Source organism: Falco naumanni, chromosome 2 (assembly GCF_017639655.2).
Source record: "Falco naumanni isolate bFalNau1 chromosome 2, bFalNau1.pat, whole genome shotgun sequence".
Classification (NCBI taxonomy): Eukaryota; Metazoa; Chordata; class Aves; order Falconiformes; family Falconidae; genus Falco; species Falco naumanni.
The window spans coordinates 30,555,410-30,582,757 of record NC_054055.1 but is presented as its reverse complement, the minus strand read 5'-3'; the positions used below and the strand labels follow the sequence as shown (position 1 = coordinate 30,582,757).

Genomic DNA, 27,348 nt, shown 5'->3' with positions numbered 1-27,348 from the left:
GAACACGTAGTTTTGTTGGGTATGGTGGCCTTCTAGTGGTTCATTTGTTAAAAACCTCACTTCTAAAACCTGTTGGTTTTGTTTAAAGTTTTCAAGTAAGGCCTCTTTTAAAAAATATTTTAGGGGAGTAAATAATTTTATTTAGCCTACAAGGGGGCTTTAGCTTAGCTGTGCTGGCTGGTTTTGTGTGTGCTAGCTTTGCAAATGTTCAAGAGTGCTGTTAAAAGTAGCATCTTGCCCAGTGACTGGTGGGCTATCGATAATCTCCCACAAGGTATTATTATAAGTAGCTGAAGCTGCTGTAGCTATTAAAGAACATTAATTGTGTCTTGAAAAGCCATGGATATGTCTGTGAAATCTGCTAGTAACAGAGAGTGACAGCAAAGCACAGCCTATGCACATGGTCTTGGCAGGAGTCTGCGGCCAGATCCGGTGTTATACTGTGGCCTAGTACCACCAGCACATGTGGCTGGACATGCTCCGTGCAGGTTTTGCTGTGACACTGTGTCTGGAGTTCTGAAATCTCCTGTTTGTTGAAAGGGGTCAAAACATCAAGATTGGGGATGTGACACAGTGTTAGTGAGGAGTCAGTGGGTCATGGGGCATTGGCCTCCCTTGCGTGAGGAGGAGCAGTGCAAGCATTTGAACGGTGCTGTTTGGGACGCTCTGGGAGATTAAACTCCATTCTGTGTCAGTCTTGCATAACTGTCATCATCCCCTCTTCTTCAGCTATAGCACCAGCTGCAGGCACGGGCAACCTCCGCTCACAGCAACTTCTTTCCCCGGGCAGCTCCTCTCACATTCCTGCAAGACTACAGGTGCTGAAGAAACCCTCCCCTTCCCTCAGCAGCCTCAGCTTCTAGCCCCTGCCAGCCACCTCAAGCCGCTCACAAGCTGGTCCTGCCGTATGGCTGTTGCCGCTTCCCACTGTGCGCAGCCTTTTCCACCCAGCTCCTTGCAACTGCACCTTCTTGCCAGGGGCCACATTTCCAGTCCACGCCCCCTCTGGATGATGTAACACTTCCTGCTTTTTTAATTTTATTAAAAAAAAAAAAAACCAACAACTATTTAACATGTGCTTTTTCTACCAAGCAGGATTTGTAGACCGGCTTCTGCCCTATGCTTTCTGCAGGTTGCCCATTTTGAGGGTGTCCCCCTGCCTCCTTGCTTTCAGGTCAGCTCACACAGTACCCTTACTTCTGCTTTCCCATATGCACAGCCTCTTCTCTCGTGCTTTTCTTGCACATGCTAAGTTTTTCTTTCTTACTGCTAGCTTCTACCTCTCTTAGTGTTTGCTGCTGCTTTTCACTGTTGTAACCCTCCCTTTCACCCATCACACCTTCTTGCCCTGCACTGTGCGTAGCCACACACTGGCTGTGCTTTTCAGACCTAGCCTCCTTTCCCCTGTGCTCTGGCTGCTGACATCTCAGCATGCACCTCCTGGCTGCAGCTTCTTTTCTCTAGGCACAGCCCTTCTATTCTCTCTCCAACTTGCTCTTTGCACAGTGCTTGCTGCTGCTTTCTCATAGCAGGAGTGCAGCCCCCCTGCTCCCTCCCACCATCCAGCTGCAGGTGGACCTGCTCACTTCTCCTGTCTGCTGCTTCTCTACCCTCTGTACAGCATAATCTTCCCCTGCACATGGGCTTTCTTCTCATGGTGGCTTGCACAGCTTTGCTTGTTGTGGCTTTTTCTGTACTGTGACCACATTCACCCTTCACCCTCCCTTCTCCATGTCACTGCTGTTGCACTGAGCAGCTTTGGAAGCATTTGTTCCAGTAGTTTTTTTGCACACAAATGGTGATCAAACCCTCCATGGATGAAGGAGCTGTTTTTTTGTTTGCTGTTTCACAGCCCTGAACCTGTGTCAATCCTAGGGCCCAGACCTATTCCTTGTTCCCCTATCAACTTCCAGTCTTCTGACATTTTGCTTCTTTAATGCTTACATGGGTCAAATTCCCTTTAAATGACAAGGACTTTTTATTTACACTTGTCCTCTCTTTCTTCCCTTACTTAGATGACCTCCACTGTGCCCTTTCACTTTGTTCAGATATTTCTGCCATCAGCATGTGTGTGGGGGCACCAGCTAATATGCGCAGCACTTGCAGGCGGATAGCAGAGTGCTGAATTGAAAGTTCTTTTGGGGGAGGGAGGATAAGCAAAGCTATCACGTACACCCCTTCCACCTCTTGGTACTTACATATTTCTCCAAAGCCTACTCCTTACCTGCCAGAGAGAGCTGCTTCACCATCCACAGGCAGTACTTCTGGCAAAAGGTACAAGCCCTGCCTTTTGGGAGGTTTAGGAGGAGACAGGAGAGTCCGGTGGTGCCGGTTATCCCCAGAGCCAGTTCAAAACACAGGAAGCTGGCACTAGCAGTAGTAGTTGCCACATGCTAAGAAAACGTTCCAGGGCAGGCCCCTTGAACAGCCTGATCTCAGCCAGCTTTGCACATCCTGTGGAAGTGCACGGGTCTCTCTACAGCGCTGCTGGTGCACACAAGCCCCTGGGACATGTATACGAGCCCATCAGGTGCTTGTAGCAGCAGGTGTCCTGTTGTGGCCCTTTCTGCAGTGCACCACTCCTCCAGCTAGTGCAGGTGCTCCCGATGAGACCAAGCAGTAGGTAAAGACAAGCATTAGTCACCCACCGGGTCACTGAATTTCTTCCTGGAGAAATCCAAAGGGTGAAGGAGAGAGAGGATCTGATTAAAAGAGCTCAAGTGACTCCTGGGTGGTCCCCATCCTTCTGCCTTCATTACAAATGTGGAGTTAAAAAGTGTGTGGAAAAAAGCACCAAAATCTGAGCTTTTCTATGGGCAAGGGTGAAAGCATCTGGACACAGTTCATATCTCACACTATAAAATGGTCTAGCTGTGTGTCACAGTTACGGCAACTTGTGTCAAAGCACCTGTTGACTTTTCTCCTTGAGGAATCTGGGTCTAAAAAGCAGTGTGGGTCAGGGGCAGATGTCGGCTCGTGCAAGCCTCCTATTCTTTGCTACAACTAGCTCCCCCATATAGGGTTTGAATACAGCTCTCATCTGGGCTGTGTGCTTGTACAGGGCAGGCAGCAACCTTCCCATGCTGTTCTGAGGAATCTCTGCATTTCAAACAGAGATGTCGGGCTGATTTTTAAGCTTCCAAAGATGATTAATCTTTCCAGTGTGTCAGCTTTTACACAAACAAATACAAGCAGCCTGCTTTGTGCAACACATGTTGCCATGTCTCAGAACAGTAATAAACCAGTAGGCCTGTAGATTGAGGAGTATGGCATTTGCTACTAAGTTACGGCTGGGAATAATTCTGCGTGGCTTTCCAGCCACTTGTTTTATTAAAAAATTGGCTTGATTACAACCAAACCCACCGGTCATTCATACAAAAAACATCTGTACAAGCCTGGGTTCCCTTGTTTTAATGAAAAGCTTTCGATGGCTTTTAGATAGCAGTAGAAATTTATTCCTTCCGCTGTTTTATTCATCTTGCCCAGCTGTGATATTTTTCAGGTTTATTTTTATTTTATTTTGATTTATTCCAATTTTCTTTTTAGCTGGTTTGCATGCAATGCTAAAATTTCCCTTTGGTGCAGCATTGTGCCTGTGCTGTAACTCATCGTTCTGCTGGCATGCCACAATCCACAGCCCAGATCCACCAGACCTCACAGCAGGAGGAGTGGCAGCGTAGGCGTCTGTACTGCTGTCATAAAACCAGCTCAGAAGGGGTTGAAGTAGAGCCCAGAGTCCTTTCCACAATGGCAGCTTTGTTGGTGATGATACAGGGATGGAAGGAAGACTTGTGCTACTGTAGAACATAAATGACTGCAGTAGGCACAGAAGGAATCAAGTTTTATTTCTACCCTTTCTTGCACAAATGCTGAACGGGGACCTTACGAGCTTGCTTGGTAGCTTGTGTCGATAGGATTATTAAACACCAGCCTCTTCTGTAAGGACAGGGGAGCAGGTGAATAGGGAGTGGAGGAGTTGGGTGCAGTTGGTACTTGCAGTAGTCTTCTGCCCCCGTGTCCTTCTCTACAATGTGATTATATGTCTGCTTAATTTTCAGCTCATCAAAGCAGAGTCATGATGATTCTGTTTGTCCTGGAGATGGAGTGGGTGTTAAGCACCGGACAAGATAAACACTTCACGTGGCACTGTTCGGAGAGCGGCCAGCGGCTGGGAGGGTACCGCACCAGCGCAGGTGCCTGTGGCCTGCAGTATCCTTTGCTGAGCTCTCTGTTTTATTTCTTATCTCTGGCACTCAAATAGCCCTTTTAGTTTCTTTTTCTAGTTGTCCTCCAAATTTTGTGCCCCGTATAGGTTCAGTGCTTTGTGAGAGAAAATTATTTAAAGCCAATTTAAAAAAATGTCTGTTCTCCTTGCTCTGGCTCCTTAATGCACGGTGACATATTTAGGTCTAAGCATTTCCAGCAAAACAATGGCCGATCTGCAATCTATTGTGGCCTGCTATTGTAATAAATATGGACAGGGCCTTCATTTAAGCACACAGCACATGCTTTCTTCTAAGAATTGATGGTAGCAAAGTAGGTCAGTGATCAGGTCAGTGTGCTTGTGTGCATGCATGGTAAAAATTAAAAAGCTTTAATATAAAATAATGAGCACATGTCCTTCAGTCTGAAACTGCCCACTACGTATTGGGAATTTGGGCTAACTAAAGAGTAAATGATTCAAAAAATGGCACTCAAGTGGCTTGTTCACCCAGAGCTGCCCCAGCTGCCTGACAATAAAATAAAAATTAATTCAGCTTTATTGCAAATTAAAAGGGAAGTGTAAAAATATGAGCTCTTAGTTTGAAACCAGGGATTAGCATAAACAGACCTTTTAGTGCCCCGTAAGGTATGTGGTATAGATGATGTGTGTTTTTCTAGTTCATGGGAAGTAAGATGACTTAAAATGACTGTCTGAGTATGGACTTGTTTTATATCATCTGGTCATTCAGCCAATCTAAATGGCATAGAGACTGAACTTAATTTTTAATTAAATAATAAATAGTTTTGAAAGTGTGATCAGGAATTTGTCCTGTATTTCCTAAATCTCTCTAGAGAATGGACTGTTTTGAGTAATTCAGACTTTTGGAGGATGCTTTAATTTGGGTCATCAGATCATGCTGGTGGAGGGCAGGGCGAAGGATAATCATTGACAAATATTGAAAAAAAAACTTGGCAGAACCAGGAACATGGATTATTTTATTTTTTTTCCCCCCAGAGTCCTGTATGCATAAAATCAGTGCTAAGCAATTGCTCCTTAAATATCCACTATGGACTCTGAATCTGGAATTAAATTGAAGAGCTCCAGAACCTGTCCAGTTAGGTGGTTCCAGCACGTGGTTGAATGGGTCAAGATTTTATTCAGTTTAGAATATGATGTGTAATGCACCTGATGTAGCTGACACTTCCCCAAATACAACATAAAAACCCTTTTGTATTCGTAAACAAATCGGAGTAGGATAATGAAAAATAAAACCAAATTTAAAAAAACACCTTCCCCCCACCCCTCTCTTCTTCCCCAGCTTAACTTTACTCCCAATTTTCTCTGCCTCCTCCCCTGCAGCAGCACAGAGGGATGGGGAATGGGGGCTGCCATCGGTTCATCATGCTTTGTCTCTGCCGCTCCTTCCCCTCAGGGGCGGCTCCTCACAGCCCTCCCCTGCCCCAGCCGGGTCCCCCCACGGGTGCCGTCCTTCAGGCACAGCCGGCTCCAGCCCGGGTCCCCCCGGGGTCCCCAGCCCCGCCAGCAAACCTGCCCCAGCCCGGGCTCCTCTCCCCGCGGGGCCACAGGCCCTGCCAGGAGCTGCTCCGGCGTGGGCTGCCCACGGGTCACAGCCTCCCTCGGGCACCCACCTGCTCCGGCGTGGGGCCTCCAGGGGCTGCCGGTGGGGATCTGCTCCTCCGTGGGCCTCCCCGGGCTGAGGGGGACAGCCTGCCTCAGCGTGGGCTTCACCGCGGGCTGGGGGGAACCTCTGCTCCGGGCCTGGAGCCCCCTGCCCCTCCTGCGCTGCCACGGCGGCTGCGGGGATGGGCCTCTCCTGCGTTCTCGCTCTTCTCTGGCTGAAGTTGTTGGGGTTTTTTCCCCCTTTTCCTAAATACTCTATCCCAGAGGTGCTACCACCATCGCTGATGGGCTCGGCCTCGGCCAGCGGTGGGTCCCTCTGGGAGCCGGCTGGCACTGGCTCTGTGGGACAAGGTAGAAGTTTCTAACAGCTTCTCACAGAAGCCACCCCTGTAGCCCCCCCCCCCCCCCCAAAAAAAAAAACACCCCCAACAACACCACCAGCAACCAACTAAACAAAAACAACCTTGCCATGCAAATCCAATACAAGCAGAAAACTAGTAATAGTTATTTTATACAATTTTGTGAAGGGGAAGAGAGAGTGGACACCATCCAACACCTAAGTTAGAGAGCCTGCGGGAATGACTCCTCTGTTTATGGCAAAGGGCTACTTTAAAGGTGTTTCATAACAAAAAGAAATTGTGTTTTCTTCCTCACCCTGTGAACTTGGTGCCTAAAAGTACACTCTGAATACTTCCTTGAGACCTGGAGCACTATTCACAAGGTTGCAGTATACTCGTGTTAAATTGACAAGTCATGAAAGGAATGCAGAGCTTGTGTAAGCAATATATTTTCCTCAGCGTTTATCCATCAGATTTGACGTGGAAACTCGGCATGTGTTTGTTGGTGATCACTCTGGGCAAGTGACCATACTCAAACTAGAGCAAGAGTCCTGCAGCCTTGTTACGACATTTAAGGGACACACAGGTAAGGCCTCAGGAGGAGACTGAATTTTGTTCTTCATCTGTGCTCCGTGTTGCGGTGGTTTGACTCTGCTGTGAAACCCTAGGGTGGCTTCTGTCAATGCATAGCATGAAAGGGAAATAGACCTTAAACTGTCACTGCAGCTCGGGGAAGCTTATTCTTTATTGGTAAAAACCAGAGTGATAGACTTCCTATCAGAAAACTTCTATGGCAGAAAACCACCACCATCAGTAGCTGCTACTTAAAGCAGCATGAGACTAGAACAAGTAGTGGTAATTCTGGGGGGAACAGGACGTTCCACAAAGACCCATACTGGTAGGCATTTTTGCCCAAGTGGAGTAGGCACATCTTGGAGGCACTAGCTGCTTGTTTCACTGCTGGGACTCGTGCCCCATCACACTTTAAAAACAGCAGTCCTGGGATGTGATCCTGCCATCTACCAGAAGAAATGATGGTCGTTTCTCAGCATTTTCTCTTCATAGCCCTCCTCTCTGACCACTGACGGCTCAATCACAAGGCAGCACAAGGTAGTTCACTCCTCTCACTAGGATACTGTAAAGATGCCCATAGTATTCCACACTTGCTTCTCTCTTGTGATGTCCTGGGAATGATGGAGGGGAAAAGCTGTGTAGTCACACAGTGACCATCCTTCTACTATGCTTTACTGCTCAGTGGATTCGTCCATGAGTGGCAGCGTAGCCTTCTGCTTGTGGAAGAGCAGGGTGGCGCTTCAATAGGCTTTCCAGGCTGTTAGTTTTCAGCTGGCAAGCACAGTGGCTGCATGGCCTTTGCTGGATGGAGTGCTGTGTTTTAATCACTGCATCTCCATATTTTTTTTTGTATCTTTATATATATATATAGCTACAATCCTGCCTTCCACTTCCTGTAATGAAATGACTTTTTGTGTGCATCTCCTGTTTCAGGTGGTGTCACTGCTCTCTGTTGGGACCCGATACAGCGAGTTTTATTCTCGGGCAGTTCTGATCATTCCATTATAATGTGGGATATTGGAGGAAGAAAAGGAACAGCCATCGAGCTGCAAGGACATAAGTAGGTTCAAAGCCCTTCCTCCTGTTTTTATGGGAGAAAAGCTAAAGGCAGAAGCCACATGCGGAAACAAACAGCCCAAAGGTTACAGTCTTCATAAAGCCTCAAGCTTGTATGTGTGACTCCCTGTGGTCCTTATACAACAGGAATAAGTTGCTTATAGTTAGTTTTTCAGCACTGGGCCCACAGGCTGGTTTGAGAGTCTGCAAAGGGTGGTGAAGGAAAGCACAGTATCTGTGGTCCCGAATGTGTTATGTCAGAGCCTGCACCTTTGTTGCAAAGAGGAGGGTCCTCAAGTGGCAACAGCTGCAGGGAAATTCTCTCGCTTTTAGGTGTCAAGATCTTTTCTTCCCCTAGAGGGCGCATCAGGCTTGGACAATTGGTCCCTTTTCCCTCCGCGCTAACTTGTTTCCATGCCACTTTACCCGCAGCCTGAATTCGAGTTAACGTGCTTCACCCATAGGGGCCTTCACCATCCCCTCAATGCAAAGAGACTTCATCTTTGCATGTACAGACCTCAAATTTGCTTACCGTAGTAAATGTCTTTGAAAAAGATTAAGTGTGTGCTAGGCTTTGAGTAGAGATCAGCATGGCTCTAGTTGCAGTGACCTCCCAGCCTTGTGTAGCAGCGTCAGGTCTGGAGAGGCAAAATTCAATGGTGTTTTTGGTCTAACAGTCTCTTACATACTCGTAAGTTTATTTTGAGTGATGCTGTGCTCTGCAGAGTGATTTGGATGCTGCTTGGATTTCAGAGCACTGCAGAGCTTTTGCTGAAATTCCTGGATCACCCTTGTACCCTACCCAGTGGTGCTTGCCAATGCACCACTGCTAGATTTATTGCTGTGGAAATTAGTTCTCCTAATATGAAGTTAGCCTCTGGATCCTAATCTGTAGCATGGCTGTTGGCTGGCACTGTACAGGAGCTGTGGGAGCAGCTCCTAAGAACAACATGGACTAAGAAGTGTTTCAGCTGATGGTGCCACTGGTGTTGGCAGGCAGGTGCTGTGAAGGCAGGCTGTGTGGTACCAAACTGTCCCATAAATGTGTTCCCCCCTGGAGGAGCCGCCATGTGCATAAGCAAATGCGTTAGTGTGGAAGCCCTTTAGGTAGACAAGACCAGTGATGGCAGCAAAGAAAATCAAATGTTGTGGGTTGTTTCCAGCCTCTGTATGCTCAGTTACTCTCACTTTGTAACTTCGTTTTTTCCATAATAGCGTTACATGGTCTTTGTTTACCAGGTTGTAAATAGCTTGGGATGAGGCCTGATTTTCTTTCTTTTATGAGGAACTGAGCCCAGCTTTGGGGCTTTAAACTGAATAATTTCCCCCATGTTGCTTTTTCCTTAGAAGAAGCAGAAGCACCTAAATCTTCAACATTACCTTGAGAAGGCTTAGCAGCAATTTAGTGATTCCTATATAGTTTTTTCAACTCTCTATGCTTGTTAGCGCTAACAAAATCTTCAGTGGTTTCTCAGTGCTTCATTCCTAGATGTTGCAGAGATTTATGAAAACAAAGTTGTTACTGGCTTTCTGACAAGAAGGTACCTTACCAGACCTGCGTTTATGCATCCAGATGTGCCTTCAGAGAGATCCAGAGCTGCAGTTCTGTTTAGATTTCCCGGTGCAGCTGGGACCTCCCATCTCAGGAACAGCAAAAACAGTTATCAGAACAGGTCTTTGGCTTTGTGGATGCTGCCCAGATGAGCAACACTTTGGTTCTGGTCCAAGTTGGATAGCAAAGCCTGATCTGCATCCAATGGATGCCGTGTACAGTGAGGAGAGGAGGGAAACATATAGCCAAACAAATGGCTTTGTACTGCCTTATTGTATATTCTACGCTTACTTGTGTACTAGCTATAGATGGTTGATTCGTAACTGTTTTGTTTCTTTTTCAGTGATAAAGTCCAGTCTCTCTCCTATGCTCACCACACTCGGCAGCTCATCTCCTGTGGTGCGGATGGGGGAATCGTCGTTTGGAACATGGACGTCGAGAGGCAGGAGGTAGATCCTCAGTTATTGTCAGTTTGATCTGAAACAGTCTTGGGAAGAAGAGGCTTTCCAAAATGTGTAACTTTTAACCTGAACAAGATCATTCCAGGCTTTAAAAATGTTTTTTGGACATGCTCCAGTTGTTATACAGCAATTATGCCGCTCCTTTCATAATATGGTACAGGGGAGATTGGCAGAAAATGTGTATTAAGTAGGCTGCTAAATGGCTCTTACCCTTCACATTGCTGCTCTGAAAGACATCTTCTAAGGAGGTTATAGTGAAATTCTCTGCTTTGTTTTTCTGTACATCATGAGAAATATTATCAGTACAGAGGTAAATGGACGGGTGGATAATTATTAAGGGTTTTTAAGAAAACAAAACAAGAAAGCTCTTTGTCACCTCTGGAAACCTGCAACCATGGTTTTTTTCCTGTTCTTGCTAAAAAGACATTTAACTAGGGCTTCAATCTGACCTGCTACTTGGTCTTGCTTCCCTCTGGTGTAACCACACAGAAGTGGTGTAAATGATGACTTTGCTGATCCAGACAGCAAGATTTCACCTACATGCTCCTAATGGCTTTTGTGCTGCACAGCCAACAAATGTAAGTGGGTTCAAAAGCACACCCCAGGTCTCTGGCGCTGTGGGAGCAGCCTCCGCTCGGCAATTTCGGAGACCTGACTCAGAGAGGGGGAGCGAGCACTTTGCTGAGTGAGTCAGGCATCAGCCCTGCTCGGCAGCATGGCAAATCCTGGTAACGTGAGTCACGGCAAGCCTCTGCCCTGTTCCTGCAGGAGGTAGGAAAGCATCCCGAGGCCCCACGGTGGGTAGGTAGGTCTGAGCAAGGCTTTTGGCAGTGTGGGCTTTCACCAGGTTTTCTGGTTCTTACGGGTTTTGGCCTCCCTGGGTCATGTGTGTCTCCCTTGAGCAAAGGGGGAAAGCGAAGTGGAAAAGTGGATTTAAGAGAACTACTGAAATAGGCATAGGCAGGAACTGAGCTGCCTTTTTAATGGGAATTAGCATTCCAGTTGGCTCCCTTTTAATTGCTAATCTAATGGTCAATTATGCCATCAGCTCCAAAAGTGAAAGGAAAGCAGAGCAGCTTCCTCCTTCCCAACAGATGTTTCCTTTTTGCTGCAACTCAAATAACCTGAAATGAAACTCTTTATTTGCTGCCTTTGAAGGGCTACAGTAAGAGTTAAGACTGGCTTGTTGCAAAATGGGCGGCAGTGCTGTGAGAAGGCTGGTTTAAAAAGTGGAAGAGAAATATAATTAGCTAAAGGAGGGCTTAGCAGCAGGTGTGAACGGGTGCGCTGCTTTCTCTGACTATGGCTATGTGGGCTTGTTCATGTTATCAGTAATGCAATAGGGTGTTCGTGGTGCTAAACCATCTTCAAAATGTGAACCTTTAGAGATTTTAATACCAAGCTGTGGTTTGGAGTCCTAGAGTATTTTCTTCTGGATTTTGGCTTTAGTATTTTGCCTGTATTGAAGGGTTTTCTCCATGTGATGTGTGCTCAGTACTCACTTTGATGCTGTCAGATTGAGGTTGCATTACAGTGAATTATGCCATTTTAGCCCTTGATTCTTTATTTTCATCTCTCTTTCTAAAAAGCTGTAAGAAAACAAGATCTGAAAGATGCTAGAAGCTGTGTTTCTATTTGACTACAAAGCGGTTACTTGCCACAAGCAAAATGTCGTCTTCATCTATAGTGTTCAGATGCTTATGAGATAAAAACTTAGACACTCAGATGTAAATCTGTAGGCATTAAACAGAAAGATTGTTGTGGGTAGAAAAGACAAGGATTTTCTCCAGCAGAATTAATTACCTTCAGAATAACTGGCAGGAGAAGCTGAAGCAGGCAGTTGCTTTATTACTGGGGGTCAAAGCTATCCTGGGAGCTGAGAGTTTCCATCAGCCTTACCTTATCTTTGCCATTGTATTTTTGGCTTTTGTATTATTTTGATTTCTTAATCTTAGCTGTGTTTCTTGCCACTTTAAATTGCAGCATGTGAGAAGCCAATGGCTCTGATAAGATAACTGTAGTCTGCTAATAGCACCTCTTCACAAAATATTAAACATTATTTAGTATTTATTTAATCTCCTGGTGGGGTTGGGTGGGTGTAGTGGTTTGACCCTGGCTGAATGATGGGTACCCACCAAAACTGCTCTATAACTTCCCTTCTCAAGAAGACAAGGGAGAGAAAATATAGCAAAGCGCTCATGGGTCAGGATAAGAACAGGGGGAGATCACTGTGGTGTCAAGGTAGTGCCGGTAGGGCTGCCATGGTCTGACTGGGGCTGCCCTGCTGTGGGGACAGGATGGACCCGCTTGCCAGCACCGGCTTTGGGCTGAACTCTTGTCCTGGTGGGGTGGATAAAGAAGCAGAAGTCTTCTGCTGGGAAGAAGTGTTGTTCTTGCTAGGCCAGGTTAGACAGACTGACAGCCAGCTGGAGATGGGTCAAGAACCAAGATTCTTCCTCGTATCCACCGGATGGTTTCCTAAACATTGTGGGAAGGTGCACTGGGTGTCCCCCAGCAGCTCAGTGCAAGACAAGTGTTGGGGAGCCAAATGTATGTGAGGAGATCGACTGCCCCCTCCATGTGCCATTCTGCCATTTCAGGCATCTTCTGAGCTCTTTCAGGATGTGGCAAGACTTGCTTCCCTACAGGACATCTGGTCCATGCTAGTCTGTATAGCAAAACCTGGTCGCAGGAGAAAGTTTTGGGTTGTGTTTGTTTGTTTTTGTTTTTCTTTAAATCTTCTTGCCCACTTCATCCACAGCAAAGCTACATACCATGTTAGGAAATAGACCTTCCTTCTATCATCTTTGTGTAAAAGCAGGGAAGAGGGCTGCTCTGGGTTTTAGGCTTGTTCAGGTGAATCTCATGTTTCTCCCTGTTATGTGTGATTTGTAGCCCAGATAACCTCTGACATCAGGAATGGTCCTTAAAGAAAGAAAGAAATAATTAAAAAAACCCCAACCACATCAGCATTTCTGATATCTTCCCCTTCCCTCCTCGTTAGAAGCTTGGCTATTGGAAGTACTAATTGCCCCCAGTTCTCACCAGAGGCAACAGCAGATTGTAAATGCTGTCCAGACAGGACAGAGTATTTTTTATATGCTTAATTCCTGACTTGGAGAGGTGGGGGAGGCTTATTTGTTCCTGGGTTACGTTTATGGCCTTATAATCAAACTGTGCTTCATGATTTGGGTGAGAAGTGGTCCTCCCGTATCCTTCAAGGCTCAGAGCTGAGCCAAAAAAGACATCCCAGGGAACAGTCAAAATAGCATCTTGTGAAAATGAGGATTTTTTTACTCGAGTTTAGTTGGCCACATTACTGCACCACAATACATCTTTGTTGTCCTGTCTCTAGTCTCCACTGGAAGCTGTTCTGGTTGCTGCTCACTCCCACTTTGTGTTTGTGTGTGTGTGTGTTGCAGACCCCTGAATGGCTGGATAGTGACTCCTGTCAAAAATGTGACCAGCCGTTCTTCTGGAACTTCAAGCAAATGTGGGACAGTAAGAAAATAGGCCTCAGGCAGGTTTGTATGCATTCTTTGGTGTGTTAACATGATGCAATTAGGTTTTTCTCTCGTAATAGATCATGGTAACCTTTTTTCCCCTGAAGATGTGAGAACTTGCACTTTGTTCTTCCACTTGAGTGGGACAGTGGGCTCCCCTCTGATAAGGGTTGATTTGGTGATCAGAAGGAGCACACTTCTATTTTCTTCCTTCCTTCCCTCCTTTTCTTTTTCTACCCCCCCCCCCCCCCCCCTTTTTTTTTTTATAGCAAATGCATTTAATAGGTCTTGGGCTGACTAAATTGTTTTTGGGCCTTCCATGGCTTTACCCATGTGTCATTTTGCTCATTGTTAGTTGAATGTGATGTAGACAGAAATTTTCAGCTGATTTTTGGAGACTCTGCTGGAACCAAAGCTGTTTTCCATGAGGTTGAGTAAACATCTGTAACTGCTCAGGCTGTGTTGGAAAAGGCTTACTGGGCTGCTTGGAACACACTGCTGTATTTTCTTGCCCCGCAGGAGTGGGCTGTGAATTGCATACTTTTGAGAGAAGGGCATAAAAATGCTGAAAGGGATGTTCTCGTGGAGCTTAGAGAAGTCAGGTGTCTGGGGGAGAGCCCAGCGGCATCTTCTCTTTAGGTAATGCTCGTCACCACAGAGCCTGGCTGTCCTGTGGCTAGTGAGGCAGCCTTGTGGTCCTACACAGCCAGTGGATGAGAAAACACAAGGCAGGTCAAAATGCAGAAACACTCTTGTGTCTGGGGCTGAAAATGACAAAGGAGTTGTCCAAGATGATTAGATGGTAGATGTTTATACTTAGAGGCTGGGATGGGGTTCCAGAAGGACACTGTGCTAGTGTAACCCTCTACTAGCTTGACCTGGAAATGTTTTAATGTATCACGTGCTGTTGAGGAGTGGTGTCATCCCCTACACCCCTAAAGTGAGATTCCCAGGGACAGGGGTAATTATAGCTCCCAGCCCTGTGGCAAATGCCCAGCTGGCTGGGACAGGTCTCCTGGGTGCGTGGTGGGGCTCTTTGGCCTGTTCTCCCATCTCTAGATGCACTAATGAAAAGCGGACAGCTTAGACTTCCTTCTGCCTTCTACCCTGTTGAAAACCCCTTGTAACACACACAGAAGCCCTGACTCACAGCTGCATCCACAGATGCCAAGTGGTGGAGGCAGTGATCGTTTTCTGGGTGGGGTATGGTGTCATCCTGGAGCTTGGGAGGGAGGTAGAGTCCACCTAGCCTGGGTGGAGCTTTATCTGCCACTTCCCAGTGTCCATGCTAGTAATCAGCTGCTGCTTGCCCCAGGTAGTGAAGGAGGGGGGAGAAAAGTAAGATTTTCCCACCAAACACTCCATTTATTCTGAAGTCCTTGCCTGTTCTCCTTCATCTTCCCTGGAAGTCACTTTCCTGTTTGCTGCGGCCTCAGTTGAGTCTTGCTGGAGTGAGATGGTAGAGCCAGTGGGACCTGAGCGGTGATCTGGGTTTGTGGCTGAAGATGTCTTTCCGCATGTTGTCTCCTACAGCATCACTGCCGGAAGTGTGGGAAAGCTGTGTGCGGCAAATGCAGCTCCAAGCGCTCCTCCATCCCGCTGATGGGGTTCGAGTTCGAAGTGCGGGTCTGTGACAGCTGTCACGACTCCATAACGGATGAAGAGTAAGTGTGGGCACTGAGCCGCCTTGCACTGGAGTGGGGCAAAACTCCTGCATTTCGAAGGGCCTGGGCAGATGCGAGGCTCCGGAGGGGAGCAACACAGTAGGGTGCCCCCCCCCCCCCAGCTCTTTCAGTAAGATAAGCCTCTGTAGTGACTACCAAAGTGAGAGGGACAGAGAGCCCTCCACCCCTGCTCCTCTCATGCCAGAAAGGTCTTGAAGTGGAGTTTACAGAGAGGTTGCTGAATTAATGACTTATATCAGCATTCAAATACTTACTTCCTCAATATAGAACATTTTGGGGGGAAATCCTGCAGTCACAGTCTTTGCTGATTTTTGTATTTCTTTCTTCAGGCGGGCGCCCACAGCTACTTTCCATGACAGTAAGCACAACATCGTTCACGTACACTTTGATGCCACCAGGGGATGGCTGTTGACCTCGGGGACAGACAAGGTTATCAAGGTAGGAGCTAGGAGATTGCTCTAGCTCCTCTATCTCATTTCCCCTTCCTCTCGCACGTGTCTGCAGGTATGTCCTACCTGGTTCTTCTACCCAGAGACCTCTCACTGATGTACTTCTGCCCAATAACGACCAAGGAGGTCTTAATCTATGAAGTTATTGCCTGAAGGGGCTGGGACAGGGGCTCGCTGTAGCTTTTCCTCTGGGAAGACGCTCTATTTCAACATGGCAAATTTCAGTTTGTGTGGCCAGATAAAAAAATAGCTAAAATAACAATTAAGTTTATAACAAAGCTTGAATATTTTTAAAAAATAATCCCTCACAATGTCTTATGAGTATGCTAATCATTCAAGTTAGCAATATAGTGTGGGGGGTTTTGTTTCTCTTGAGGTTAGCTCTGAACCTGGCTCATAAGGGTAAAGCATAGTGACATACAGAATGTCATCTGGTCAACCTCCACTGGTCTGACATGAGTACTAGAAAACAAGCTCAAATTTCTTCAGCATTGCTGCATCCACCATATAGCCTCTCTTAAGCAAAATATAAGGTGCAAATTATGTAAATCTGACTTTTATACTGTATTTCATTAACTTTTACCCATTATTCACTATGCTGTTGTATTTTATTGTATTAACAGTTGTGGGATATGACACCGGTAGTGTCCTGATGGTACATCAGTGAAACTTGAAAGGTGGTATTTACAGAAGAAACCCATTTCCCAACCCTAACGATACTGCAGAAGATAGGTAACGCTGGGCACATATGGCAGATGAGAAATGAACTAATGCGTTTACAACAATTTTATGTCCTCTGCTTGATCAAGGCTGAACATTTGCACGAAGACTCTTTCCACTTATTCTCAGAATATACAAGAAGGTATTTTTTTAACTAATGGTTTGTACGATCTGACTTCGGTTGTCTTGAGTTTGTTTGGAAAATCCGTGTGCAGTGCAATTTTTAGTTTTTATATTTCACTATGTCGAGATACTTGCTGCTTTGTACAGAAGGTTCTTGGGTTGTGTCTTACCATGTGAAGTTTTGGTATCAACATACTGTATAAGGCAATCAGCTCTCCCCACAGTGAGTATGTATTGATTTGGGATGTTTCTGCTGACCATGCCCTCTCCAGTGGAGGAACTCAAGGCACAGCATTGCACGTTCTCTGGGTGCATCACCAAGGAGCTGATGGACTATTGCAATTCCTAAAAGGGCTCTATCATCTACTTGTCCTAGCAGGCATCATCCAGAGAGCGTTTTATTGGTTTGTAGTAGCTAAAATCCAGCTTCCTGCCTCTTTCCTTGCTGCACAAGCCACAAAACCAGGGGGCAGGTTGCTTAGCAACTAATTCCTACAAAAACTGAAATAGTTTTCCAGCTCAGAGCATTACAAGGAGCACACAGACCTGTTTGAGGTTGATGAGACTGACAGGCTGATTCAAATTAAATTATTGGCAACAAGAACTTTTGGGAGTGTGTGCGTGGAGGGGGGCAGATCTGAAACTGGTTTAGGTCTGAAAAGTCTGGTTTACCTCTACCTCTATCTTGCGCAGCAACATTTCAGCATTTACAACTGTCTGTTGTTGAAGATGAATTTGGTTCCTGTTTTCCATATGGTTAGTCATATTTATTTTTTGAAATGCTGATGGTTTTTATTAATTTCCTCTAAAGACCGGAAACTGATACTGCTAAATGATGCCCTTTGTCCTGTTGTCATATTTTACATTTTCTTTTAAAAATAAAAAGTATTTAAAAACTGGGATTGACCAAAATTACCTTTTTAGAAGGATATTGGCAAGGTCAACATACAAAAAAAAAAAAAAAAAAACCAACCAAAAAATGCCCCTTTTTCCAAAGGGATCTTCCCTGAAGAGTCAACTCTGTTCCTTTAGTCCATTTCTCTTTTTAGCACACTATTGCTGATGTGCTTCGAAGAAACTGGTGCAGAGAATACAGCTGCAGACCAGACCTGGCAGGGGCTTTCCTGTATGTCCTGTTTAAGCAGGCCTTGTGGTCTGTAGCTGCTGTGACACAGCATGTCAGCTCAGTCTTGCCCCATTTTGGACTTCACTTTTCTCCTCTAAAGTGTGGAGGCCATGATGTTTACCACTACACAGCATACTGCTACCTAAAGAAGCCTTGTGTTGTCCCTTGAGTGGTAACACCAAAAGAAAGTAAAGCTTTTCCTTTGTTTGCCTGGCAGTAATCCACTTTTGAGGAAACAAAAAAGGTTAACGCAACCCATGGCATTAATTCTAGACTGGTGAGCTACTGCAGTAAAGGATGACTGGACTTTCATGTGCATGTTGCAGGACTGCTAATGTATTTTCAGGGAAAATTCTCTTTAAATATCCTGTAAGCTGTGCTCAAGCATTTTGCAGTCGTGTTCTCTGGCATGATGCCACCTTGGCTTTCCTGGTCATACAGCCTGTTGTTGGTTCCCCTCTAGGTAGCATATTTTAAAGCATATTTTCAAACATAATTCACACAGCACTAAAAAGTTTCTTTTTCCAGCTTGAATGTTAATTGATTTTGAAGTCCTCCCACTTTCTCTCCTGGAAGCTAGATGCTTGTTTCCTCTTGGAAGGCTTTTCGTTACACCTTGTGCATATTTTCTGATGACTGCAATGTTCTTGGCTGATGAAGCTGTGCAAGATGAGCAAGTTGTCATATTTCGTTCCAGCTCGAGAAGGTGTATGAAACTTTTTTGGACTATGCTGTTCTATGTTACCTTGAGCTCAGGGCCTTTTGGCCTGACTTGCTTTGCTGTACAGACAGTATCTCTCATGGTGGCAGAAACGTGGGAGCACTGAAGTGAATTTACATTGCCGTTCAGCATTTTGTTCCTGAGGAGACGTAGTGGTTGCAACAAGCCTGGGACACTGGCATAAATTGTGCTTACACTGGTGGAGTGGTGGAGCCAGCAAGCTGAGGATCTGCCCCTGGGTCAACGCCTAGTCCTTTTGAACATATGACTTTCAAACAAAGGTGAGGAACTGACTCCAAAGGAGACTAAATTTTGGAGCGAGGTGTGTTTGGACTGCTCTGCAGTAAACTCTTGGCCATTCCCCCATTGTCTTCCAGGGAGCTGTCATTTCAGCGTTGCTTATGGGTGGATGTTGGGTATACAAATCCATTTTGCAAAATTTCCCTTGCTGTTCTTTCTGACTAAACTACCTGCAGGGTTATCTGAATTTAAGCTGAACATTCCCTTGTCTTGCAGTCTCAGGACAAACTGGTCTTGGCTTAGAAAATTATATAAGCTGAAAGTGAAGGTAAGGGTGAAAGGGAAGTTTGTCCCTTTGCTATGACCCTAAGACCTATGATGTAGAGATATGAAGGTAAAATAGGTGTCTCTGATTCAAACAATAAGTCCTTTACCTCCCAAAGGAAACAAGAAACATTTGATGTTGGGAGAGTTAAAATGCCTGCCTTCCTGTTCTGCCGTGTTAGGGTAACAATCTCAGTTTCTTCTGTATTCCAGAGCTGCACAAAAAAGGGATCCCTGTTGCCTGGTCCTTTTCTTTCCTTTTTAGTTGCTGAATAATAATAACTTTCAGCTATTTTTATGACTTGCATTATTGGAGGGGGGGAAGGTGCCTTTTGGTACAGATGTAAACCGTGCAGCAGCTCCCACACACACCTCCGCACACTCAAACGAAGCCAAGTCCCCTTTCCCCAGGGCTGCTGAAGTGCAGCAGCAGGCTTTGAGTGATAATCTCCTGCTGTGCCAAGGGGCGTACAAACAATGCTGGCCTTCCTCTGCTCTTCACTTCAGCTAAGAGAGAAACGAAAATCAATTTTTCTGGTGTTTCCTTGGGGGAAGAAGCAGTGTTCAGAGCATGTACCTGCCATTTTTGGCTTTAAAATGAACAGTATCTGTAGCTCTTGCACAGGTGATGGGGCAGGCTCTGGTCATATATACAATGCCTGAGCAGCTGACTTGAGACACTTGTGTTCCAGGTGGCTGAAGGAAGATCGACCTGGGCCCTGAATGTCAGTCTTTTAAAGCTAAAAATACCTAAGTAAGGGAAGAGTATGTGGGCAACTGATTGCAATGATAGCACTGATGGTCCTGTCTGCAGGAGACTAATGCCATGGTTAGCCATGGTTGAAATTGGATAGTTGTCCTGGTTTCAGCTGGGACAGAGTGAATTTTCTTCTTGGTGGCTAGTGCAGGGCTGTGCTTTGGATTTGGTGGGGGGAACAGTGTGGTTGGGGACATTATGGTGGGATGGCTGGGGGGGGGGGGGGGGGCGGGGCGTGGTGGAACAGCCACATCAGCTGACCTGAACCAGCCCCAAAGAGGTATTCCATACCATGGGACGTCATGCCCAGTATATAAACTGGGGGGTTGGCTGGGGCTGCCCATCACTGCTCAGGGGCTGGCTGGGCATCGGTCAGCAGGGGGTGAGCAGCTGTGTTGTGTGTCATTTGTTTTCTCCCTTCCCTTTGGATTTCATTCCTCTCCCCTCCCCCCTCCTTCCCCCTCCTTTTCATTAGAACTGTTATCATTACTATTGTTCCTTTTTTGAAAATTTTATTTCAATTAGTAAATGTTCTTATCTAACCCTCCAGTTTCACATTCCTTTCCAATTCTCCTCCCCACCCCTCTGGGTGAGGGGGCAGTGAGTGAGTGGCTGTGTGGCACTGAATTGTTAGCTGGGGTTAAGCCATGACAGCAGCGTGTAGGGCTAAAAGTCAGCCAATGTGACAGAGAATAATCCCAAATGGTGACATTAATGTGCTCAGCTGTTAGGACTCTTATCTACAGCTGCTCTCTACAGTGAAGCCCAGGTGACCTCCCACCTCATCCTCTTGAGCTTGAGACCACCACCTGAATGCCAGCATATTGACTGCTAACGCACCAAAAGTGGTAACTGTGCTTTGCCTGAAGGTGACATGAGTATCTCCAGTGCTGGGAGAAGGAGGGGTGTGTTCCCTCTGAGTGGGGTTGGTTGCTGATAAGGTGGATGGTTGGATGCACAAAAAGGATTGTATGTGATCCAAAAAAGGTGTGTGGGGGGGGAGTTTGCTTTATACCTGCTGGGGAAGTCACTGTTAGAGAGGAATATGCAACTTTTTTCCCTAACTGTGTCTAAATCTGGGCTCCCTAGTACAAAAGAGAGATGAAGCTACTGGATAGAGCCCGGCAAAAGGCCACTGAGATGATGAAGGTACTGGAGCATCTCTGGGAGACCTCAGACTGTTCAGCTTAGAGAAGGCTCAGGGTGAATCTCATTAATGTGTAGAAACACCTGAAGGGAGCATGCAAAGAGGATGGAGCCAGGCTCTTTTCAGTGGTGTGCATTGTTAGGACCAAAGGCAATGGGCACAAACTGAAACACTGGAAGTTCCCTCTGAACATCAGAAAGACTTTTTCACTGTGAGGGTGATTTAGGCACTGGCACAGGTTGCCAGAGTTTGTGGAGTCTCCATCTTTGGAGATGTTCAAAAGCTGTCTGGACATGGTCCTGGGCAACTGGCTGTAGGTGGCCCTGATGACCTTCGGATGTCCCTTCCCACCTCAGCCATTCTGTGAATCAAAATCCACTTAGAGTCTGTATCTACCACATGGCTTAGAAGGGAGGGGGTGTGGGGGTGTGGAATATCTTATTAAATCTAAAATACTAGGGCTACTAACAAATTAGCAAATGCTACATGTGTCTGTCCTTGCTGTTCCTAATAGGATTTGGGTAACACCAACCAAAATTCTGTTTTGTAGCATATAGGAAACAGGTCTGCCATGTGTGGTTTTATAGGGGATATTTTCAATTAGGATTCACTAGACTTTGTTTCTATATGTGACAATAGTATGCAACAGTAGCAACAAACTATCCTTTTTTTCAAGATGGATTCATGTGCGAAGTCCCTTCAGCACTGACCTTTTGTGTAATATTGAGGAAGAAACAGATTTTTTTTCTCTTCAAAATTGCATGTGAAATTCGGCAGGAGGTCTTTGCTCCTCAGAAGAAAGAAGTGGTCCCTAGTCTGACAGAACCTGAAGTTCTGGAATTTGCTTGAAATTAATTCTCTGTGGTCACACATGGCTTTCCATTGCATTCATTTTTTCATTGCATTCCCCTAGTTTGGGGGATTTTCCCTTGTGACCAGTTTTTGGTCATCTCTGAAACTTTGTTTGCTGCAGGACAGCATTGTGCTGCTAAGAACAGAAAGAGGTTGAGTTCAGAGCATTGAAACTGGTGCCACGTGGGGACATTGAACTCCAAACAATGAAAACAAGTGTATAGTCTTTGCAAAGAAGAGATGCTGAAAAAGAATGTTACCAGCATACAAAAAAAGCCATAGTATAGAAATGAATGTCCATCAGAACTGTACAAAGCCAAACCTTCCCTGTCCCAGCACTGTAAGCTGACAGCAGATCCAGAAGCCATGAGGAATGTCAAGTTGTTCTAGTGATGGGGTGGTAGATGGAGTCTGTGAAGGTCTGGCTTCAATTTCTTGTTCTTTGGTTTAATTGTCCAATAGCATTTATCTATCTCAAGTAGTGCTGTGAGAAATGCATTAAATTCTTAAACACTTTGACATTAAAATGGTGGGGAAGAGATACATCACGATTGAGATGGTGCAGATAAGGTGTCAGACGTTATGAAGACAGAGGTTTTGCCTCTCTCTGGTTACTTGTTCCCTAGACATTAAATAATCTGAATTTATAAAGGATTTATCACCTTTGTACTTTCCAGGCTTCTTCACACAATTTTTTCATCCCTGTTCACTGAATTCAGCACCTTTGCAGATACTAACCAAATACAAACATTTTATATCGGGTCAGGGTGTCATTTAGACGTGAAAATTACCCATCATTAACACCTCTACTTCATCCTCTCCCAAGAACATTCTGTAGGGCTGCCATCATCAAGTAATCAAGAAAGTTTCAGAAAAAAATGAATACATGAACTTGCTTGATTCATCTTTGTCATTACCACTAGTTTCAGGTGTGGTTTGGTTTTCTGAAGGCTGAACATTGCTTCTGACACTCTGCTTGGCGAATTAAGTTGACCATACCAACCAATATCTTGCAGGCTTCATTGTACTTAGAATAGAGGGATTTTACATGGAAAGATCTTACTGGCTTTTGTTCAGGTCTGTGTTTTCTAGGAATAGTACTCAGCAATTTGACCATCTTTTCTGCTAATTATATTGTAATGCTTTCCAGTTCTGTTCCATTATGTAAATAAGTGTCTCCAACCATAACTGCGTGAATTGTGCTAGTTTAACCCCACTAAATTAATTTCTATCAGCTTCTGGCTATTACTTTTTCCTTCTCGATGTGTGTGTCGATTTTCAGTTATGGGGTTCTGACTGGACCCATTCACCTACCTGTTCTGTGAGTTGTCATAAAACTGACTGTCACATGGGCAAGCAGCGTCCTTCTTTTGCCACAATGAATTCCTGCTCTGACCACCCGGCAGTGGGAGAGCAGCCAAAGGAAGCCGGGTGTTTGGGCAGTCAAGGAATTGCACAATTTTCTGCCTTGCCCCAAGGCTCCCTGTGGATTGCAGAGTCTCAGCTGGAAAATAAAGGGAGCTCAGGGAGATGATTTTTAGCCATCAAGGAAACCACCGCTTCCTGGGAGCCCCCCCCGGCCCCGTGAAGTTTGCACCAGTGTAAGTTTTACCATTCTGCCTTGGTTCTGACAATGCCTTTATCCATGAGTAACACTGGCACTGCTGGCACGGCAAAGGTTTCAGTTGTTTCTCATGGCAGCAGGCTGAAAACCCGGCCTGCTGAAGACCTTTGGCCAGCCTGACGCTGTGTCTCTTTGTAAGGCTGTGCATTAGCTTTTGTCTTGAGAGAGAACAAGTTTCCATCACAGGAATACATCTTTTTTTCCTACCGTTTATCTGATGGCTCCCTCTAGAGAGAGGAACATAAATACTGACCTACTTCACAAATTGAAGTTCTTTGATTTGGTTGCTTTAGTCCCCAGAGTGTTTTTGTTACACTTGCTGCCCATCAGACTCCCAGCCTCTACAATGCCTTCTTTCTCTCATTGCCTAGATCAGTGTTGTTAGGATGACTGCAGGAACAGAGTTTTCAAGTCAACTTATTTGCATTTCAAAATTATCTCCTGTCATCAGTCACCGGGTCTGCCCAAATGCACCCAGAATTACCTCTCAGCAAAACAAAAGACGTAAGCCTTAGGGTGGACAAACAGGGAAATATTCTCCTGGCTCAGCTCAGAGATCTGAAGCTTCCTGCTGCCATCCAAGTGATAACAGCTTCTTTAAAAAGACAGTGGGTGGATGCTGACCAGCACTAATTTTAGATAAGTAGGATCTGGTGTCATGAGAAGGGGTGCTTTATTTTTCCAGGGTGTGTGAGACAGCAATACACACAGGGAGTAGAAGGGCATGGGCAAAAGGGATTGAAAGATTGAACTGGTTTATAGCTACCCTTTTCTACTGGAGTCAGTGACTACCAGGTTGTTCTCTGAAATAATAGAATGAATCATAGAACAGTTTGGGTTGGAAGGGACCTTAAAGATCATCTAGTTCCAACCCCCTGCCATGGGCAGGGACACCTTCCACCAGACCAGGTTGCTCAAAGCCCCATCCAGCCTGGCCTTGAGCACTGCCAGGGATGGGGCATCCACAGCTTCTCTGGGCAACCTGTGCCAGTGCCTCACCACCCTCACAGGAAGAAATTCTTCACTAATATCTAGTCTAAATCTACCCTCTTTTAATTTAAAACCCTTACCCCTTGTCCTATTGCTACAAGCCCTAAAAAGTTTGTCCCCATCTTTCTCATAAGCCCCTTTTAAGTATTGAAAGTACTGAATACATGTTCACTCTGCTTACTTGAGTTAAACATTGGTTAATGAAAACTAGTACTGCTGCTACTGCTGTGGCTTTAAAAAATGCTCTGGCATTCCAAAAATACAATTAGTAATTGAATTGAAAATTGAGATGTCTGGCTGAAGTCTGTGTCCCACCAAATAAATTGTTTACATTGCGTTTTTCAGCACTGACTTAAGGCTGTCTACGCTGAAGTCTATAGCAAAACTCCCCTCTTTGAGGCCAGGCAGGGCATGTTCGAACAGCCCCCCTGAGTCTTGTTGAACAGGAAGGGGCGTCCCTGCCTGCAACTTGTTCCCAGGGGGTGGAACAGTGTAAGTGGGGGGAGTCAGGACAGCACAGAAGCTGGAGAGTGTTGGTATTTACAAACAATTGGTATTTACAGTTTACTTCAAAATAATGAGGTATATGTGGGAATGCCCTGCTATTCAGAGGCAGGCAACAAACAATTGTATATACCTTTAATCAATCGCAGGTTGTTTTATTTTGGTTTTTTTACAAAGAGTAAACACAGCCCAGAAATGGAACTTAGGAGAAGAGGAAAGGCAGTTGACAAAATTGCCTGCTTTCTATTACACTGACCTCCTAACATTTTCACCCAAGACTGAGAAACATTTCAGCAGCCCCTGCATCACTGCAGCCAGTGCCCACTGCACTGTTGCTGGGCTGTGTCTTTCCCTCAGGACGTGGGGACATGACTTTATATGTGGTCTGTGACGCTACATTCCTCTTTCTTTGTGCAAAATCCCCAAGAGCAAAAACCTTCCAACTAGGTGATTTCAAAAAATGAAGAAAAATGCAAAAGCCTTCAGAATGTGAATAATTAAACAACTGAGGTCAGAGTCATATAAGCCTGAAAGCTGACACAAGTGTTGGGCTGAGTATGGAAAGTGAGGGGCAGCAAGAACAGCTGCTGTGCGTGTTGCTTGGCTCCTAGACACCAGATGTGTACTGAAGTCCTCAGTATGCACTGCTGAGCAAGAACTTGTGCCACTTTCTATTTCTGGTCATCTGTCACTAGATGCCATTGTTCTCTTGCCCCTAAAATTTCATAGGTGGCACTAAAAGTATGTGCTTACATGCAGGTACAAGTCATTCTAAACTGCATTAACACAAAGCACCTCACTGGCTTTACAGCTACATGCTGCGTTTGCTCTTGTGGGAAATAAATTTCTTGCTGAAATAAAGCATCGATGGGACCACAATACCAAAGTGTGGGAGGTTCTGGGGTTTGTTTCTAGTTGCTGTTCTGTGTTTTAATTATTTTTAAATCACAAGTGCTCTTAAACCATAGTATCTGGCTCTTTTACACTGTGACCAAACTTTGATTAAAGCAGTTTTCATACCTTTGACTCTGTTTTTAAGCTGTGACTAAAAAGACAATAGCCTATTCAAATACATCAATACAGAATGTGGACTAAAATGTTTTATATATATAATGTGTGCACTATTGGTTATTTTTATGAACTATTTAAATACCAGTCATTAAACTTCTCTTCTATACTGCAGAGCTGAGAAGCAACTTGACTTAAATAATAATTCAAATGTTTTTATTAGTCCTTGGGGCTACTGGATTGAGAAGTGTAGTTACTATATATGCTTCCAGCCACATTCTTGTTTTCAGCAACTGTATTTAACAGTTTGAACCATATGAAATGTTAACACCGGACTTCTAGGAAATAAACATCTGTCCAAGCCTTGCTGTTGTTTTCTTTCACTGCAGCGTGAGGAGTTAAGTTTCTAAAATGAAGCAATCATTGGAATGCTGATCCAGCCTCTTCAGGAAGAGCTGTGACAGCCGACTTGTCTCAGCGCTGCTTATCATGGGAAAACTTATTTCAGGGCCTCTCTGACAGTAAAGCCGCTATTTCCAAGGAGACTGATAACAGCCTGGAAAAAAAAGTTTTTTTCTAAACTGATGCTTAATAGTATGTCTTTGTATAATGAGTAAATGCTGCCAGCCAGTAGGATAACTTTGGGGAAACTAAAATATGTAAAGCAGACGTAACAGTTCTATTCTGCCCATCAGCAGGGCCTTTAGCTACCAGTCACTGCAGAGGGCTCAAGAATGCCTGTGTTACGTTTGTGTCTAAGGTCTGCAGTCTGCAGCCTTGTGTAAAACAACAATGCAGCTTGGTGGGTTCTGTATGCAGTTTGCTAGCAAACACACTCAGTCCAGGAGAAAACGTGTTATCACTATTTTTGTTAATAGCCTTGGCTTTGCAGTAAACGTGAAATATGTAACACAAAATGAATCCCGCCTGAATGTCTTGGTCTGAGCTGACTGTCTTCACCATCAGTAGAAAGATGTACGAATGTAGGCGTTGTTTCTTAAACTAGATCCAGTAAACTACTGTGAAAAAGCCAGTTTTCTCTCTACTGATTTAATAAGAATCCCAATGAGTAATTCAAATGTCCACAGGTCAGGTAAGACAAATCCCGTCTTCTGTGCCTGGAAAGGAACAGCTCCAGGCAAAATACAGCCCTCCTGTCAGGAGGTGGACTCCTCTAGAACCTGTGCCCCACACTGTTCCCTTCTCCCTCTTAATCCATTCAGAATGATAAAGCAATTCCCTTTGATCTTTCACAGAAGTGGTCAGCACATACAGCTTAGTATGTTACTTCGTTTCATGCCTGGAATCATGGAGCCATTTCTCCGCTGGATCCAGCCATGCCTGGGTGTGGGATATGTTGAAATATCCTACTTCATGGGGTCTTGACATAAATGGGATAATATTCAGCCTGGCTTCATAATGTGGAAAGCATTTGGCAGCATTCCTAAATTCTTTCTGTTTAAACATGAGGAAGCAGATCACTTCTGCATACCAGCATTGATTTATAGAAACTGAAGGCCGTGAGGAGTCCTTCCATTTAAATTAAGCAGGCAATACAAGAGTTCCTGCCTTCCCAGTTACAAGTTAGAGCCCAGTCACCCCCACACAGTGAAGGAAGCCACCAACCTGTGAATAGAGTGGTTAAACATTGTTTAAAACATCTACTACTTCTTTCGTGAAGTCCTTCACAAGGGCTACTGAAGGTACACTCCTCTATTTCTCTGTGGTGTTTTAAATGATTACGGGTAAC

The 27,348-nt window shown here is 45.1% G+C and overlaps 1 protein-coding gene across 3 annotated transcripts in view; it reads left to right on the top strand.

Moving 5' to 3' along the window:
• WDFY2 (WD repeat and FYVE domain containing 2) overlaps nt 1-17,205 on the top strand; it is a 66,883-nt gene extending 49,678 nt beyond the window's left edge. For all 3 annotated transcript variants that reach the window (XM_040583784.1, XM_040583786.1, XM_040583785.1), the window contains exons 5-12: nt 4,059-4,209; nt 6,657-6,769; nt 7,690-7,816; nt 9,708-9,813; nt 13,248-13,349; nt 14,862-14,992; nt 15,343-15,451; nt 16,086-17,205. In XM_040583784.1, the coding sequence (XP_040439718.1) occupies nt 4,059-4,209; nt 6,657-6,769; nt 7,690-7,816; nt 9,708-9,813; nt 13,248-13,349; nt 14,862-14,992; nt 15,343-15,451; nt 16,086-16,115 (869 nt within the window). In that variant the 3' untranslated portion in view covers nt 16,116-17,205. The remainder of the gene's footprint in view (nt 1-4,058; nt 4,210-6,656; nt 6,770-7,689; nt 7,817-9,707; nt 9,814-13,247; nt 13,350-14,861; nt 14,993-15,342; nt 15,452-16,085) is intronic.
• The last annotated feature ends 10,143 nt before the right edge of the window (nt 17,206-27,348 follow it).